The sequence below is a fragment of the Hemicordylus capensis genome, chromosome 1, assembly GCF_027244095.1.
Source record: "Hemicordylus capensis ecotype Gifberg chromosome 1, rHemCap1.1.pri, whole genome shotgun sequence".
NCBI lineage: Eukaryota > Metazoa > Chordata > Lepidosauria > Squamata > Cordylidae > Hemicordylus > Hemicordylus capensis.
The window spans coordinates 147,212,524-147,228,495 of record NC_069657.1 but is presented as its reverse complement, the minus strand read 5'-3'; the positions used below and the strand labels follow the sequence as shown (position 1 = coordinate 147,228,495).

Sequence of the window (15,972 nt, the reverse complement as noted above, 5' to 3'; positions counted from 1 at the left end):
GAAACCTCCCTGCTCCCTGTATTGTACTCTGAGGCCACGGTAGCCCCAGAGTGTAACCCAGTGATTAACCTACTACACATTTCCATTGCCCTACACTAGTTCCACCCTATCAACTTGAATTGTGGAATACAAATAAAACTGCTCTTTTCCAACCTCATGGGGGGCGGGGAGCACTTGCTGCCCTCTGCCCTCCTCCTCACACCTACACCTGTAGCTACCATCTCAGCCTGCCTAATGGAAGGGCCACCCACAAACAGTAATTACAAATTCTGCATGCCCAGTTGCTGTGTCCTGTGTTGCTTGTGCTACCTGCTTCCCTTGTTACCAGCAGGTGAGATAGTGAGAGCACTGCCAGAAGCAGCTTCCAGCAGACTGTGCCTAAGTATGTCACTTTGCCTGGTTTCCCTGTTCCTGGGACATGCTACCGGCTATGAGAGGCATATAGCCTCCTCATTGATCCACGTGGTTTTATTTTTCTTGTCCTGGTAGGTTGTGTTCAGTTCCTTGAACAGCCCACAATGGCTTTTGTTCGTTTAAATGAGGCTGTATTCTTGGAATCGGTCCTGGAGGTTCCAATTCCTGTCCGTTTCATCTTTGTCTTGCTGGGACCAAGTCAGTCCAACATGGATTACCACGAAATTGGACGTTCCATTGCTACGCTCATGTCAGACAAGGTGAGGAACTGGCTGCTAGTCAAATCGAATGAATGAATGAATGAATGAATGAATGAATGAATGATAGTTCAGCTTGCAGCCTGGAAATAGACAGGTATGGAAGCAACATGGGTGCTGAGGTGGGCTTTGGAGAGACAAGCCATAGAGAAACAGGGCAAAACCAAGGAAGCACAAGACAGAAAGACTCTGTGCTATCACAGAGAAGACAAATATGATGGGGACAAAAATTGACATTTTGGAATAGGATTATTTTAATTACACCCCATAGTGATCTCAACTTTTGGATGGTAGGTAGCTGGTGACACAATATTCTTCAGGTTTTCTATGGAATTCCTGTTGGTTTGATTCAACAATCTAACTTGTAATCTGCCAGGATTGCATGTGGACGTTGCACTCTCCATCTCACAACCAGATGTCCCAAGTAGTGTGGGGAGGCAAATGTGAGGAGGAGCATTCTCTGCTTCCCACAAAGTTGCTTTTAACTCTAGCTCTAGTCTGACATTATGTTGTACATGCATATGGGTCTCTGTACACATGTACAGTTTTTATGTAAATAAATGTAAATATGGTTATTTAAAATGTGAACTTAGATACAGACCCCTCAAATGCAAGACACAAATAGAAAGTGTAATACTCTACATGCACTGCATATCTGTGCATACACTATACACAGGCTGTACATACATCGCACATAACATGTGAATTGGACTTTTGTTTTTGACTCATCTGCATAACTGAAACCCTATGGGAGTAGAGGACGATGTATTTTCATTACCCCTTTTTATGAGGATTTGGGACAGAATCATAACAAGTTACTATAGAAGTGTGTTAATTTTCCATATAGACATTATACAATGTTCCTCAAAATACTTTATCAGCCTTCCATAGATTCCCATAATGTTATGGGAGATACTATTTATTAGGAGAAGCAACTTTTAAACACTGGATTGTTGTTAGATCTGGATAGTGGTTCCAGACATTCATAACTGTGGGTTTCTGCGCCTGCGCAGACCAGCTTCGGTTGGAATTCTTTAGCTCCTCGCGACGCCTATAACCACCGTCTGCACGTGACTGCAGTACCCTCTAGCAGCAGTTAGGTGTCCTCCTACTCAGTTTCTTTCTGACCGCCATACGGATCAGACCTCAGAACACTTTGCTCCTCAGGGGAAAAAAAAACCCTACTCGAATATTGTTGGATTGACTACTGGACCGGACTTTTGACTTCTCTCTTGGACTATTCCTAAAAACTTTGAAATACTGAATGATCCCTTTTAACCGGAACAAACGACAATTCTACTTTTGTTTTCCCTCGGATTTAGCATTGATCGGATTTAGACCGGAATGAACGACAATTCTACTTGGCTTCCCATTGGATTTGGCACTGATTGGATTTACAGGCATCGCCCCTCTCAGACTACAAATGAGTGCTAAACAACAACCAGATAAGGAAAAAACTACATTTAAGCAGTGCACCAACTGCCACGGTAAACTCCCCTCCACCGACAGACACGACAACTGTTTATTTTGTCTGGGAGAGGTGCATGATACTGCTCGCTGCTCGGTCTGCGTAACCTTTAAAAAGCAGACTCTTAAAAACCACGAGGCCAGGCTTAAAGTATACTTAATGGAGGAGGAGCTTTTGCCAAAGAAGGCTTCCTTGGCACCATTGCCAGGACCCGACTTAAAGCAACAGCCACGGATGGTGGAGCGAATGTCCGCCTCAGCATCGAAGCCCTCGACATCGGCCCCCTCGACATCAAAGGGCGCAGGGGTCTTTAAAAAGCCCGCAGGTGTGCCGGTTAGCCCCAAGAGGAAAGGGAAGGCTCAGATTACTGAGCTGCCAGCGAAGAAATCTAAGCACAAGGAGCTCCGGAACTGCAGTTCCGATTGTATGCCCACGCCATCAGACGTCCAAACTTTCAAGCCGCCTCAGCACCAGGCAATTTCTTTGTCCCCAGCAGCGACTCCTTGTCAGTCTCCATCGACGCCGAGGAGCTGAGACCACCTGGCATCAAAAGAAAGCCCAAAACATCGAGTGCAACCGGCATCGAAGGAGGGGCATCGGGGCCTTTCAACATTGAGGTCGGCGTCGAAGTCAGTGTTGCCTAAAGCTGGCTCGAAGTCGAAGACTACGGAGGTGGCATCGACATCGAAGACTGCAGAGGCATCGTCGTTGACGAAGTGATCGGAGCCAGCTGCCTCTGATTCTCATACAGTGGCCATGATTGTGGACACCAAATTCGACATCGAGGAGGGAGAGTACTTAGACAATGTGGAGGACAATGCAGAAGAGTTACTAACTACAACGCCCCTTGGGGCGCATGATCTCTCTTCAGGAAGGCTCGCACGTTTATTAGACTCAACAGAAAGTACCCCCTCTACAGGCACTTTCACTGGTTTTTGTGACGGCGACAGCCAGCTCGCAGTCCCTAAAATCTCGTCCATTTCGGCAAGAGGTACTCTTGCATCAAGAGGCCCCAGAACTTTGCCCCATGGGGCTTGGGATGGTTCCTTTGTAGTTACTCAAGAGAAATATTCTCTCTTCACACAGTGGCTACGTGAATGAGACCAGCCACAGGAAATACCACAACAACAGGAAACTGCGTGCAAACATTTGCACCTCCTATGCCTCAAGCTCCTAAGATTAGAGACTCTGCTGTTCAGACATTCTCAACTCTTGTTCTCAGGACGGAGTCTTCTGTCCAGACCATCACTGACTTGCCACAGCATCATACAGCATCCCTACAGGCTTATTTTCCACAAAGGTCAGTACAGTTAGTGCAGACGAGCTGCACTCCAGCATCTGTTCAGATTGCCTCACCAATTGAGACCTCACCAGTGGCCACTTCTGAGGGGGACTATGTGGATGATGAGCACAGTTATGTTTCTGATTCCACAGAACCTGAACCAAAGGACCCAGAAGTCCCAAATTTACCAGATCCAGGGACTAATGGAGCAACTATCCCTTCTACATCACCAAATGAGGAGATGAAGGGCTACTACCAACAAGTTGCTGAGATGGCACAAATTTTGGGACTGCAACTGAAACAGAAGACATTGGATCTAGACGATCCGGTCTACAATATGATGAAGACCGCTACTGGGTTACACCCGGTCTACATTCCAATGTTGCCACACATTTCCAGAGCAGCCAAGTCCAAATGGGAAGTGATTCAGACTTCGGCACCTACCTCAAAACGTTTGGAGGCACTATACCATGTCCAAGAGGATGAAAATGAATAACTGGTACACCACCCAACACCGAACTCTATTGTGGTGGATTGTGCAACAACTGCCAAAGGAGGCCGCCGGCATACCATCCCGGTGGATAAGGAGGGCAGAAAATTAGATATGCTAGGGCGCCGCACCTATTCCACAGCCTGCCTCTCAATAAAGATCTCTAACTATATTGTATGCCAGGCTAAGTATACTCACTCCCTTTAGGAGAGCCTGTTCGACCAATGTGCTTCACTAGAGCTGACGGAGTTTGTGAAACAGTTTGAGGCTACTTTCGCTAAGACGACCACGGTGACCAGACAACAACTAGCGAATGCAAAACATCTTGCAGAGTCTGAATCGCGAACTTTGACATCTTCCATTGTACTGAGATGGCATGTGTGGCTGCGAGCCACAGGCTTACAGCAGGAGATGAAAGCCTGCATTGAAAATCTCCCCTTTGATGGGAAGGGGCTTTTTTCGGACAAAACTGACGACACTATGGAGCAGTGGAAAAAGTCAAGAATAACCGCCCGCTCCTTCTTGTCCCAGAGGAATCCTGCCCCCAGGTACCAGCCATACCAGCAGTACCAGAGAAAACAGCCATTTTATCATCAGACTGATCGCAAGGACTATAGGTACAGTACCAGCGATATAATAAGAAGCCATTTTACCCCAGAAACAAGAATAGCCAATCTGGGCGCAATAAGGCGGCACAATCAAACAAGCAACAGCTTTGATCTGCCTTTGGGCCCAACTGCACAAGGCAAGGTGATAGAAAACACCAGCAGGTTGCAACTGAGTACTCCGGCGGGGAAGGACATCATCTTGCTGCCACGGCAAATAGCAAGCAGGCTGGCATGGTATGCCCCAGCGTGGCATCGCATAACAACGGACCAATGGGTGCTCCGCATAATTCAGACAGGTTATGCACTAGAATTCAAGGAGATCCCACCCTTTACGGGTATAAGATACACGCTGGAGACGCCGATATTACGGGAAGAGGTTCAGCAGCTTTTGATAAAGGAAGCCATATCGCCTGTGCAGTGGACTCAGAGTCAGAGGGGATTTTATTCCCGGTATTTTCAAATCCCCAAGTGGGATGGGGGCATACGCCCCATAATGGACCTGCATTGGCTGAATCTCTACACGGAAGTACGGAAATTCCGCATAACAACGTTGCAAGCCATTCTTCCACTGCTTCACGGAGAGCAGTGGATTGCAACGCTCGATCTCAAAGATGCGTACTTTCATGTGGGGATACAGGAGAGCCACTGCAAATATCTTTGCTTCACTCTTGGAGCAGAGATATTTCAATACAACATCCTGCCCTTCGGGCTAGTCTCAGCACCAAGAGTATTTACCAAATGCGTAGGGGTCATAGCCTTTTTGAGGACAGAAGGTCTGTCCTTATTTCCCTATCTAGACGATTGGCTTCTGACAGCCAGAACCAAACCAGACCTCTTGACCCACATATCAAAGGTGACAATGCTGCTGGAAGAACTAGGGGTCCAGATCAATAGGAAGAAGTCGTTTCTGAATCCTTCCTCTTGCCTGCAGTACATCGGAGCTCAACTAAATATGGAGAAGCAGAGAGCATATCTATTGGAAGATCGCTCCCAGAAAATATGGACCTTGGTCAATTCTTTTCTAGTGTCCCCATTACAGAAGGCACGTCGAGTTCAAGTACTACTTGGCCTCATGGCTTCTTGTACCACGACAGTCCCATACGCGAGGCTATGACTATGCATATTACAGCAGTGGTTCCTCCGAGCTTACCATCCGCAGAGAGAACCACAATCCAAAAGAGTATCGATTCCTACAAGGGTACTGTCCTCACTGCACTGGTGGACAGTGCAGGAGAATATGTTAAAAGGAGTGCCCTTCGAGACACCACAACCTGCCTTAATAGTTATGACAGATGCCTCAATGATGGGCTGGGGAGCTCATCTGGACGAACACAGGGCACAGGGTCTGTGGTCTCCTTTAGAGGCTTGATATCATATCAACTACCTGGAGCTGCCGCCCATGGCTTTCGACTGCAGCAGGCGGGCCTCAAGGATGTCCTTCTCTACCTCATGGGCTTGAAGAAAAGTGGGCTTTCAAATGTCTCCATAAGAGTACACATGGCGGCTATTTTGGCGTGACATAGTGGCTGGGGCGACAAGTCAGTTTTTACACATCCCAGGTGTAAGGATTTCCTTAAAGGAATCAATAACCTTTACCCTCCTATCCGAGCTCCAACAGAAAAGAGGAGCTTGTCACTGGTCCTAGCAGCTCTGACGGACGATCCATTTGAGCCACTGGCAAAAGCAACTTTAAAAATGGTGACCTTGAAAACCCTATTTCTGGTGGCCATTACCACTGCCAAACATGTCAGTGAGCTTAGAGCACTCCGTGTGGATGATCCTTATACAAAGTTCTACCCTGACCGGGTTATTATGCGTTTGGATCCTGATTTTCGTCCTAAAATATTAACAGACTTACACTTAAATACGGACATTGTACTGCCAACCTTTTTTAGAAACCCTTCCTCTCAACTTGAGCGGTCGATGCATTCACTCGATGTGTGTAGAGTTCTACTATTTTATCTTAGAGCAACTAAACACATCGGAAAACAAAGCACTTGTTTATATGTGAGAATGGTAAACATAAAGGCCTATTGCCTAGCAGGCAAAAGCTCTCTTATTGGCTTGTGGAACTGATTAAACTAGCTTATGACTTACAACATGTGACTCCGCCTCCGACTATACAGGCTCATTCCACTAGAGCATATGCCACCTCGGCTGTGCATCTCGCTGGCATTAATTTTAAAGACATGTGCAATGCCGCGACCTGGGCATCTCACCACTCCTTTATCAATCACTATGCCCTGGATCTCTGCACAGCGGCAGCGGCAGAATTTGGACGGGCGGTACTGAAACGAGTTCTCCAATAGCTTGTGCCACCCACCACCAGCAGGGTAGCTTGTGATTTACCCACAGTTATGAATGTCTGGAACCACTATCCAGATGAACAGGTTGCTTACCTGTAACAGAGGATCTGGTAGTGGTTCTAGACATTCATAAGACCCGCCCATCCATCCTCACTATGGCACAAGCTGACTACGGCTCAAGATGATTACTCAAGGCTAAGGTAGCCGGTCATCAAGAAACTGAGTAGGAGGATGCCTAACCACTGCTAGAGGGTACTACAGTCACGTGCAGACGGCGGTTATAGGCATCACGAGAAGCTAAAGAATTCCAACCGAAGTTGGTCTGCGCAGGCGCAGAAACCCACAGTTATGAATGTCTAGAACCACTACCAGATCCTCTGTTACAGGTAAGCAACCTGCTCTTTGACAAAAACCACCCAGGGCACTCGGAAGCAAAGGCATCAGCTACCTCTCCAGAATCTTAGAGACAGGAGAGGCTGCATGTACTACAGATCATTCTAATAGACCCTTGGTAAGAAAAGCTCTTATCAACTAGTTGAAAAGATTGGCCCTTTCATGTACAATAAAGTGATCGCTTGCTATCCCAGCTGCTATTCAGGCTCTTGATCAAGTTCCCGTACAATACACTGCTCTGTGAACCCTCTTTCCTCTGCCTCCAGGCATTTTCCTCCTGCAGATAAATCCTCTGAAAATTATTTACATACAGCTCACATCAGCTCCCTCCATCTGCCCATATGACAGTTGCCGAGAATGGTGATCTATGCATGGTCTGTGCAGTATGCACTGAGGAAGTAATGCTGCCTCATAGTACTTGGGTTGAGGAAAAAAGACCAATTTCCCCACATTTATGGTTTAATAGTAAAGCAGAGAATACAAGAGAGATGAAAGTAAGCTGTGGATATGCCCTTACAAATACCCCAGATGGCTCAATAGGCACCATATGGCTGTTGGATACTGCTACTACGAATATTTATATACCACTCTTCAACCAAAGTTCTCAAAGGAGTTTGCACAGAAAAATAAATAATACATAAATAAGATAGTCCCCTGTCCCCAAATGGCTCACAATCTAAAAAGAAACATGAGGCAGATATCAGCAACAGCTACTGGAGGGATGCTGTGCTGGGATTGGATAGGGCCAGTTGCTCTCCCCCTGCTAAATATAGGAAAATCAACCTCCACTGTTGCATATCCTCCAACATAGAATCCTAGAACTGGAAGAAACCTTGGAGGTCTTCTAATCCAGCTTCCTGCTCAGTGCAGGAATCTACTAAAGCAATTTCACAGAGAAAACAGAGGCTACTTTTGTCTCTTGTGTATTTGTAACACCTTGTACTAATGATCATTATCTGAACATCTTCCTCTCAATATTAAACAGTGCTGAAGACTCTTCTCCTCTTGATAAATGTGTTTATTTATTGTGAAATAGCATGAACTGCCTTGGCTTCTGAAGTAGGTGTGCTAGTAAATTAATTATAGTAACTTCTTTTTTTAAAAATGAAGGCTAATTCTTAGTATGCTTCACAGTGGATCTGGTTTTGGTTGTGATAGAATAGGTGCAAATCAACCATATTCGGCAACAGTTACTGACTGAATAAGTAGTTAAGGGTGAGGGCAGGAGTAGAAGAGAAGTAGTGTCCTGGCATTTGTGTTTAGACAACCAAGGGGGTGGGGGTGGAAACTACTTTGCCACCACTTCAGTTGGTCACATGATTTAAAACAAAGAGTGGGGGTTGGTTGGTTGGTTGGTTGGTTGGTTAAAGTTATACTAGAAAAACAGATTGTCCTGTCTTGTATTATTACTCTTAACAGCTCAAAATGAGCTTCATTAGCTGCAGTGTCTGAAATGACAGGCAGCACACTACTAGATGGTGTCTTTGTGTTTGTGTCCGTTGGTATGCACATACATTGACATGCCTATTCACTGGAGTCAAGATCTGTTTTACTTCCAAAGTGTCTGAAGAAGGGGTTGAAACTTCAAGAATGGCAACTCTAGTAAGCATCCATGTACGATAAAAGTATGTTTACATGGCATCCCCACATTTCCCCAAAAAGCAAAATAGGGACCAAAGAGTAATCGAGATTTGGAGAGTAGTGGAGATTGTAACAATAATGACAGTTAGAGAATACGTTGTTGCAACGACGCTAGGGATTGTACTAGGCCAGGGGTTCTCAGCCTGTGGTACCCCAGATGCTGCTGAAATACAGCTCAGTTATCCCCAGCCACAATAAATTATAGCTGAGGGTGATGGGAGTTGTAGTTCAGCAACTTCTGGAGTACCACAGGTTGGGAACCCCTGGACTAGGCTATCAGTTTGAACAGATAAGAGAGCTAACAGGGGCCTGTGGTGATGCTGAATAGATAATGCCTTTGAAAGTGGGCCCACCTTGAGTCTGAGGCAAAGTCACCTGACAGTGGTGTCTAGGAGGTCAGGGTATGGGTAAAGGGCTGCTCTCTGCCTGACTGACCATGTTCCTTTACTGGCCAACAGCGTTTCCATGAAGCTGCTTACATGGCAGATGATCGCCAGGACCTACTCAATGCTATCAATGAGTTCCTTGACTGTAGCATCGTCATCCCACCATCAGAAATGGAGGGGAAGGATTTGCTCAAGTCTATTGCCACCTTCCAGAAGATCTTACTGAGAAAAAGGAAAGAACGGGACCAGAAGAAGTCCACCAAAGAAGGGAATGTTCAGGAAGCCAAAGGTCTCTTCTCTCCCTGCCTTTTGCACCTAGTGATCCTGCTTCATTCCTTGGGTTGGGTGGGTAAAGGTTAGTAGAGCAAATGTGCTGCACCTGCTTCCACTCACAAGAAGCACAGTGCAAATTAGTTGATGCTGAGGGGAGACTTGCTGAAGGTTAGTAAAGGCAAGTGAGAGGAACTGAGATCTGACCTGCTGGAAGCTGGTGTGGTGTGCAAAAGTGTCATTCTACTTCCCTCTCCTTTCTCTCCCCCCCACCCCCGGCCATGCTGTTCATGTCTTTCCAGAGCCATGTGAGGTGAAGGCTGAGGAAGAAGAGGAGGGTGAGGAGGAGGATGACCCTCTGAAGCGCACCGGCATTTTCTTTGGTGGTTTGGTGCGGGACATAAAGCGCAGGTACCCCAGGTATCTGAGTGACCTCAGAGACGCCCTGCATAGCCAGTGCCTCGCAGCCGTGCTATTCATCTACTTCGCTGCTCTCTCTCCTGCCATCACCTTTGGGGGACTGCTAGGTAACAAGTCCTCCCTCCTCCTTCCTCATCTTCTCCCCCTGCACCGCCTCCCCTGCCCCCAATTCTCTGCTCAAACTGTTCCTTTCTGTCTGTCTATGGTGGATGGTGGGGTTAGATTGATTTCTGCCTGTGCTAGTTCCATGGCTGGGATTGGTTCATCAGTGCCTGTGCCCTTTTTGGCCAACTGGGCATACTCAGCTTGTCCCTTGCTATGTCTAAAGGAACTTGGCTCTGTCCCATTTCAATCTTGCCTGGCTTTAAGGCTTTCTGGGCTATGTACGCAGGAACAGAGACTGTCATTTGCCCATTCTCAATGGCAATAGTAAAAGCACCTAGTAGTTATTTTACAGTATCTATATATTTAATTCTCCTGGGTGTGCCTTGGAATGTGCGTCCCAGCGCCCAGCTGATTGGCTGGGCAGCAGAGGTGCCTGATTGGCTGAGGTGCACCCAGGAGGATTGGTTACCACGGCGGCAGCAGGCCCGGCCGCGGAGGCTAGAGGTCGCGGGCCCGGCCGGGCTGTGGAGGCAAGGCCCAGAAAGGGGGGGGAGGGGGGCAGAAGTGGTGGTGAAGAGAGGTGGCTGGGCCTGGCACGGGCGGTCAGGAAGCGGAGACTGGGGCAGAAGGTGTGTGTGTGGGGGAGAGGTAACCACCGACCCCAAAGAGCGCACAGATGCTCTGTGCGGGGTCGGCTAGTTACTTACTATTGGCAATAGTTATCGCTGCATTGTTAAAATGGGACATCTATGTGCAGACAACCCAGAGACCTAAATGGGAAGGTGATAGGGTAGAAGAGGGTATATACCTATCCTTGCAGAAAAATAGGAGGTCATCATGACCCTCTGCTTTCCCCTAACCTCCCATATGTAATGGGGGCTGATTGCTGTACACAAGCACTGTCCCTGGCAGCAGAGAACAGTGCACAAATGTTAGCCTTTAGCCAGCCTGGACTAGAAGAAGGAATTTTTAGTGGTGAAGGGAACTCTCTCGTCACTACGGAAAGATTGAGGCATGACTGACCTTGAGCTGAACCCCTCCCCTGCATTCTTTCATGAATTTTCACAGGTGCCAGTGTAGTTATCATTTCTTAAGTACCAGGGCAAGGTCTGAAGGTGCATGATGCAGCAACTTTGAAGAAGCCAAGCGGGTCTCAATCTGGTCAGTGCCTGGATAGGAGACTGTCTGGGAACCCTATGCATGCTGGCTGGAGCTCTATCATGGGGCAGAGACCTAATATAAAATGTGATAAATAAAATGTTAAAATAAGATTCAAAACAATATAAAACAGAATAAAAGACCAAAAAAAGCCCTATTCGGAGGCTTGCTTTCTCATTAATATTAGAGGCAGATCAATCCAGAGAGGAGGTTTTAGCTTGCTCTTCTTTGGCACTACGGTGGCCTGCCAGAAGAAGAGAAAGGCAGGTACTATTTCTCCTAAGACACTTCTACACTTTATTCAGGAAATGCTGCTGCTCTCTTTCATCCTTGTGTGTTATCAGGAATCAGGGCAAGCTGAAGCAACCTCCAGGACTAGACTGCAGGCATTAGTGCTTCTATTCTCAGTAGTTAGAGCTGTTTGGAAGTGCCCTGCCTGTCAATAAGCAAGGAATTCAGCATCGCCATAACTAAAGATGCCCCTCACTACTTGCTGGAGTCTGTAAAAGATTGTAGGTCTGTGTCAGAATGCAATCTGTGGTGGAAATTATCTGTTTGAAACCCTCTGACATAAAGGTGTGTCTGTTGTGGTAGCATGATGTAACTGTACCTCAGTAGCAGAGCACATGCTTTGCATGAGGAAGGTCTAAGTTACAATCCCTGACATCTCCAAGTAAAGATGGAAAAGGCCCCTGCCTGATACCCTTGAGAGCTGTAAACCCTCTCCATGTAAACAGGACTGAGGTAAATAGACCAGCTAACTTCATGTAATATATTTTCATATGTTTAAGCTCCTTTATTTGTATGTATATGAGCCTGTGTGTGGAATGCATTCTCCTCGGCAGTAGCAATGGAGAGAAAAGTCCACGAGATTTCCCTTTTGGTGAGGCCCACTCATCAGGGGGGAGGAGTGCATATGTTTCTGTCTGCCACTCTGCAGTGTGTCCCAGATACATTACTCTTTCTCTACAGGTGAGAAGACGGAGGGCCTCATGGGAGTCTCAGAGCTGATCATCTCCACCTCAGTGCTGGGCATGCTCTTTTCTCTGTTGGGTGCCCAGCCTCTCCTTGTCATTGGCTTCTCAGGGCCCCTGCTGGTCTTTGAGGAGGCTTTTTACAAGGTACCTGGAAGCCAGTGTTCTGCCTGGTTCTACATTGCCCTTTCTTACCACACACTGCCCCACCCTCTGCTTCTGATGCGTTCATACTGCACTGTGCTCTATATATCCATCACCTTATATGGCTTGAGTCTGGCGTAATTTGTACATTGTATGGTTGCTGCCAAAACCCCAAATAGCACAGGAGTAGAACTGTGCGAGGAGCTGCTTATGTGAAGTGATTCTCACCTGAGTGAAAGTGATTCGTATCTGTCTCAGCAGAACCACCTGAAAATGAGGGGTTCACGGTCTAAACCACATGGGGACATTTTAAAAACAGTTGTTCTGCTTCCATGCTGCTGATCTCAGAAGTTACCACACTCCTCAGGTAACATTTGAACTGGGCCTCTTCAAGGCTAGACACAGCTCCAGAATGTGAGGATACTTCCTTCCCATATCAAATTATCACCAGCCCCAATGAAGCCAGTTGTCTCCTGCAGCCCGCAGGTAGAAGTGTTTGGCTTATTAGTTGGTGTGCCAATCCTGCATTAGCCTTGCTACCATATGCCCAGGCTGGTGCGTAGGAGGCTGCATTGGTCTCACTATAATGATGGAAGATACATGCATTGCTTTGACCAAGGATGCACCATCTGCCCCACTCTATAATGGTGAACAGAATAAGTGGTCCTTGACCAACCCTGTTGCTGTTTCTGTTGCTTTGACAATTCCTAGCTGTCTCTGTCCTAGTTCACGAACACTTGTCTGCAGAGTGTCCCTTACAGACCTCAAGGGGAGGAGTGTTGGTAACTCTGGCGGGGAAGGTTCTGCACAAATTACTGAAGCATGTGCTATCTGCTGTGCAATACAATGTATAGGATGGAAGCAGGGGATGGGTGGGCAATATGCAAATGCTACTCAAAGTAGTCTGAGAGGGTTTAGACAGACATAGCAGGGTAAGGGCAATGGATGTTGACAAGCTGAACTGAAAACAGAGCCTGATGAAATCTCTTTCTCGGCTGGTTGTATGGCACCTTTCGCACAGTTCATAATGCCTGTACTATAGGCCTACACTACTTGTATCAGGTATGGTGGCCCCCACCCACCAGGGCCTCGAACCTCTGTCTTTTGGTGCTTTCCTGGGTCAGAAGAAAATTTGGTTTTTGTAAAATACCTCTCAGGTCACAAGAGCATGAGTTGTACACGCTTGTTCTACCAAATGGGCTGAAACCAGGAGCAGAAGGAAGAAAACCCTGCTCAGGGTAGCTTGCTTGTTTCTATCACTCCAATTTCTTCTTTGCTAGTTCTGCCAGAGCCAGGCCATCGAGTATTTGACAGGTCGGGTGTGGATTGGCCTTTGGCTCATCATCTTCATCGTCATCATTGTTGCCGCTGAGGGCAGCTTCCTGGTGCGCTACATCTCCCCCTTTACCCAGGAGATCTTTGCCTTCCTTATTTCCCTTATCTTCATCTATGAAACATTCTACAAGCTCTATAAGGTGAGCCTTTTTCACAATGCATACTCCAGATGTGGCTGGTTGGCTAGCCACTGAGATCCGCTCTGTACCAGTGGATATGAAACAAATGGGGTCTGTGGCTTTGGGACAGGTATTCATTACCTCCTCCCACTTGCTACCATTGAACAGAAAGGATTAGTAACCTCTCTCTCTCCCCCCCCCTCTGTCTTTGTATAAATGTTCTCTTTCTTTACCCTGCCTTCCCAGGTATTCACAGAGCATCCGCTGCTAAGGGTCTACCCACCAAATTTTGAAAGGAGCATGAATGCCAGTACAGTGTCAGATGATGGTGTAGCCCTTGACACCCAGATGCAGCCCAACACGGCCCTGCTGTCCCTCATTCTCATGCTGGGAACCTTCTTTATTGCCTTCTTCATGCGCAAGTTCAAGAACAGCCGCTTCTTGGGAGGAAAGGTGAGATTGACCCCAGTAAGATAGGTGGAGAGGTTCCACCAAACATACCTGTTGTATAATGCCTCTGTCATCTTCATTCTATGTATCAAGTGAAACTGGGATTTTTCCTGTAATGCATATAGACAGTTCGGAAGCTTCACTGCTGCAAGAGGCTCATGGGTACAAGTTCCTTCATGAGTGTCACACCCATCTTTCATTGGTTACCTGTCCGCTTCTGGGCTAGATTCAAGGTGCTTTGTACTGACCTTTAAAGCTCTACATGGCTTGGGGCCAGGATACCTCAGACCGCATTAGCCCATATTAACCTGCCAGGGCCCTCCATTCATAATCTCAGGCCTTGCTCATGATCCAGTTGGCAGGGACTAGAGATAGGGCCTTTTCTGTTGTGGCCCCTCGGCTTTGGAGCGCCTTCCCCAAAGAGCTTCGCTGTGCTCCCTCCCTCAGTGTTTAAAAAAAACCCAACAATTAAAACATCTTTTAAAAGAAGCTTTTAAATGTTTTATCTGCTGCTTATATCTCATAGGTTCTTTAGTTTTTATAGTTCTCATTTTTTAGATTTTTAAATAACTTTTAATTTGAAAAATTATATATATAAATTTTGTCATTTTAACCTGGGCTTTTAAGTTGTTTAATTTAACTTGTTTAATTTTATTATTCTCTTATTTTACATTGTATCTGTTTTATTAATGTTGTGAGCCACTCTGAACAGTAGTGTACTGGAGGGGTGGGGTATAAATATTTTAAATAAATAAACAAACAAACAAACCCCTCTGTACTATGACTGAGAGGGCAGAGAATGATGAATGATGGGAAGTGAAGTTATCCTGATGCCCTTCCCTCTATAGCTTTATGGAGTTGGCTAAGGACAGAACTGTGAAGACAAAAGGACTCCATCCCTGGGATGAGCTGGGATTCCCTCAGCTCATAGGGAATATAAGAAGCTGCCTTATATTGAGTCAGACTGTTGGGCTATCTAGCTCAGTATTGTCTATATTACTAACTGGCAGTGGCTCTCCAAGGTTTCAGGCAGAAGTTTCTCCCAGCCCTACCTGGAAATGTCAGGGAGTGAACCTGGGACCTTCTGCATGCAACATGCAGCTGCTTTACCACTGAGCTGAACTAAGGCCTCATCCCTGAAGGGGAATATCTTACAGCGCTCACATGTAGTCTTCCAACCAAATGCAAACCAAGTTGGACACTGCCTAGCAAAGGGGACAATTAATGCTCGCTACCACAAGACTAGTGCTCTTCCTAACCTGTTTGAATAATCATCCTGAGGCACAAGTGCCACTTCAGTCCAAGGCCTGCCCAAAAGTTATCAGATGTCCTTTTTGAACTTGGCCTGATGTCCTCATATGATGGAGCCTTGGAGATGGCCAGAAGGCCTTGAGATGTTGGCAGTATAAAGGCTGGAGAGAAGTGTGAGTGATTTGCCCATAATCCTCAAGACACCAGCTTCCCACCAAGTATTTTTAGGCAGAGCCATCTGTCTAGGCCATGATAAGATTCTTCAGGGAGTATGCAGTGGGTTCAGGGCTTAGCCAACATGGGGTCCTGTCCTGGGCTCAACCCTCCAGCAGCATCTCCAGTCTATCCTGTGCCCCACCTTTGTCTCTCATCCTTCCTCTGTAGGCCCGACGTATCATTGGAGACTTTGGAATCCCTATCTCCATCCTTGTCATGGTTCTGGTGGACTACACCATCACGGATACATATACACAGGTAGGTGCTGTGTCCCAACCCTGTCAA

General features: G+C 46.7%; 1 protein-coding gene across 4 annotated transcripts in view; it reads left to right on the top strand.

The window, feature by feature from the left end:
• The window catches only part of SLC4A3 (solute carrier family 4 member 3), a 77,677-nt gene that overhangs the window by 52,135 nt on the left and 9,570 nt on the right, over window positions 1–15,972 (top strand). For all 4 annotated transcript variants that reach the window (XM_053246672.1, XM_053246687.1, XM_053246698.1 and 1 more), the window contains 7 exons: window positions 490–674; window positions 9,318–9,534; window positions 9,818–10,042; window positions 12,171–12,319; window positions 13,597–13,791; window positions 14,017–14,223; window positions 15,856–15,945. In XM_053246672.1, the coding sequence (XP_053102647.1) occupies window positions 490–674; window positions 9,318–9,534; window positions 9,818–10,042; window positions 12,171–12,319; window positions 13,597–13,791; window positions 14,017–14,223; window positions 15,856–15,945 (1,268 nt within the window). The remainder of the gene's footprint in view (window positions 1–489; window positions 675–9,317; window positions 9,535–9,817; window positions 10,043–12,170; window positions 12,320–13,596; window positions 13,792–14,016; window positions 14,224–15,855; window positions 15,946–15,972) is intronic.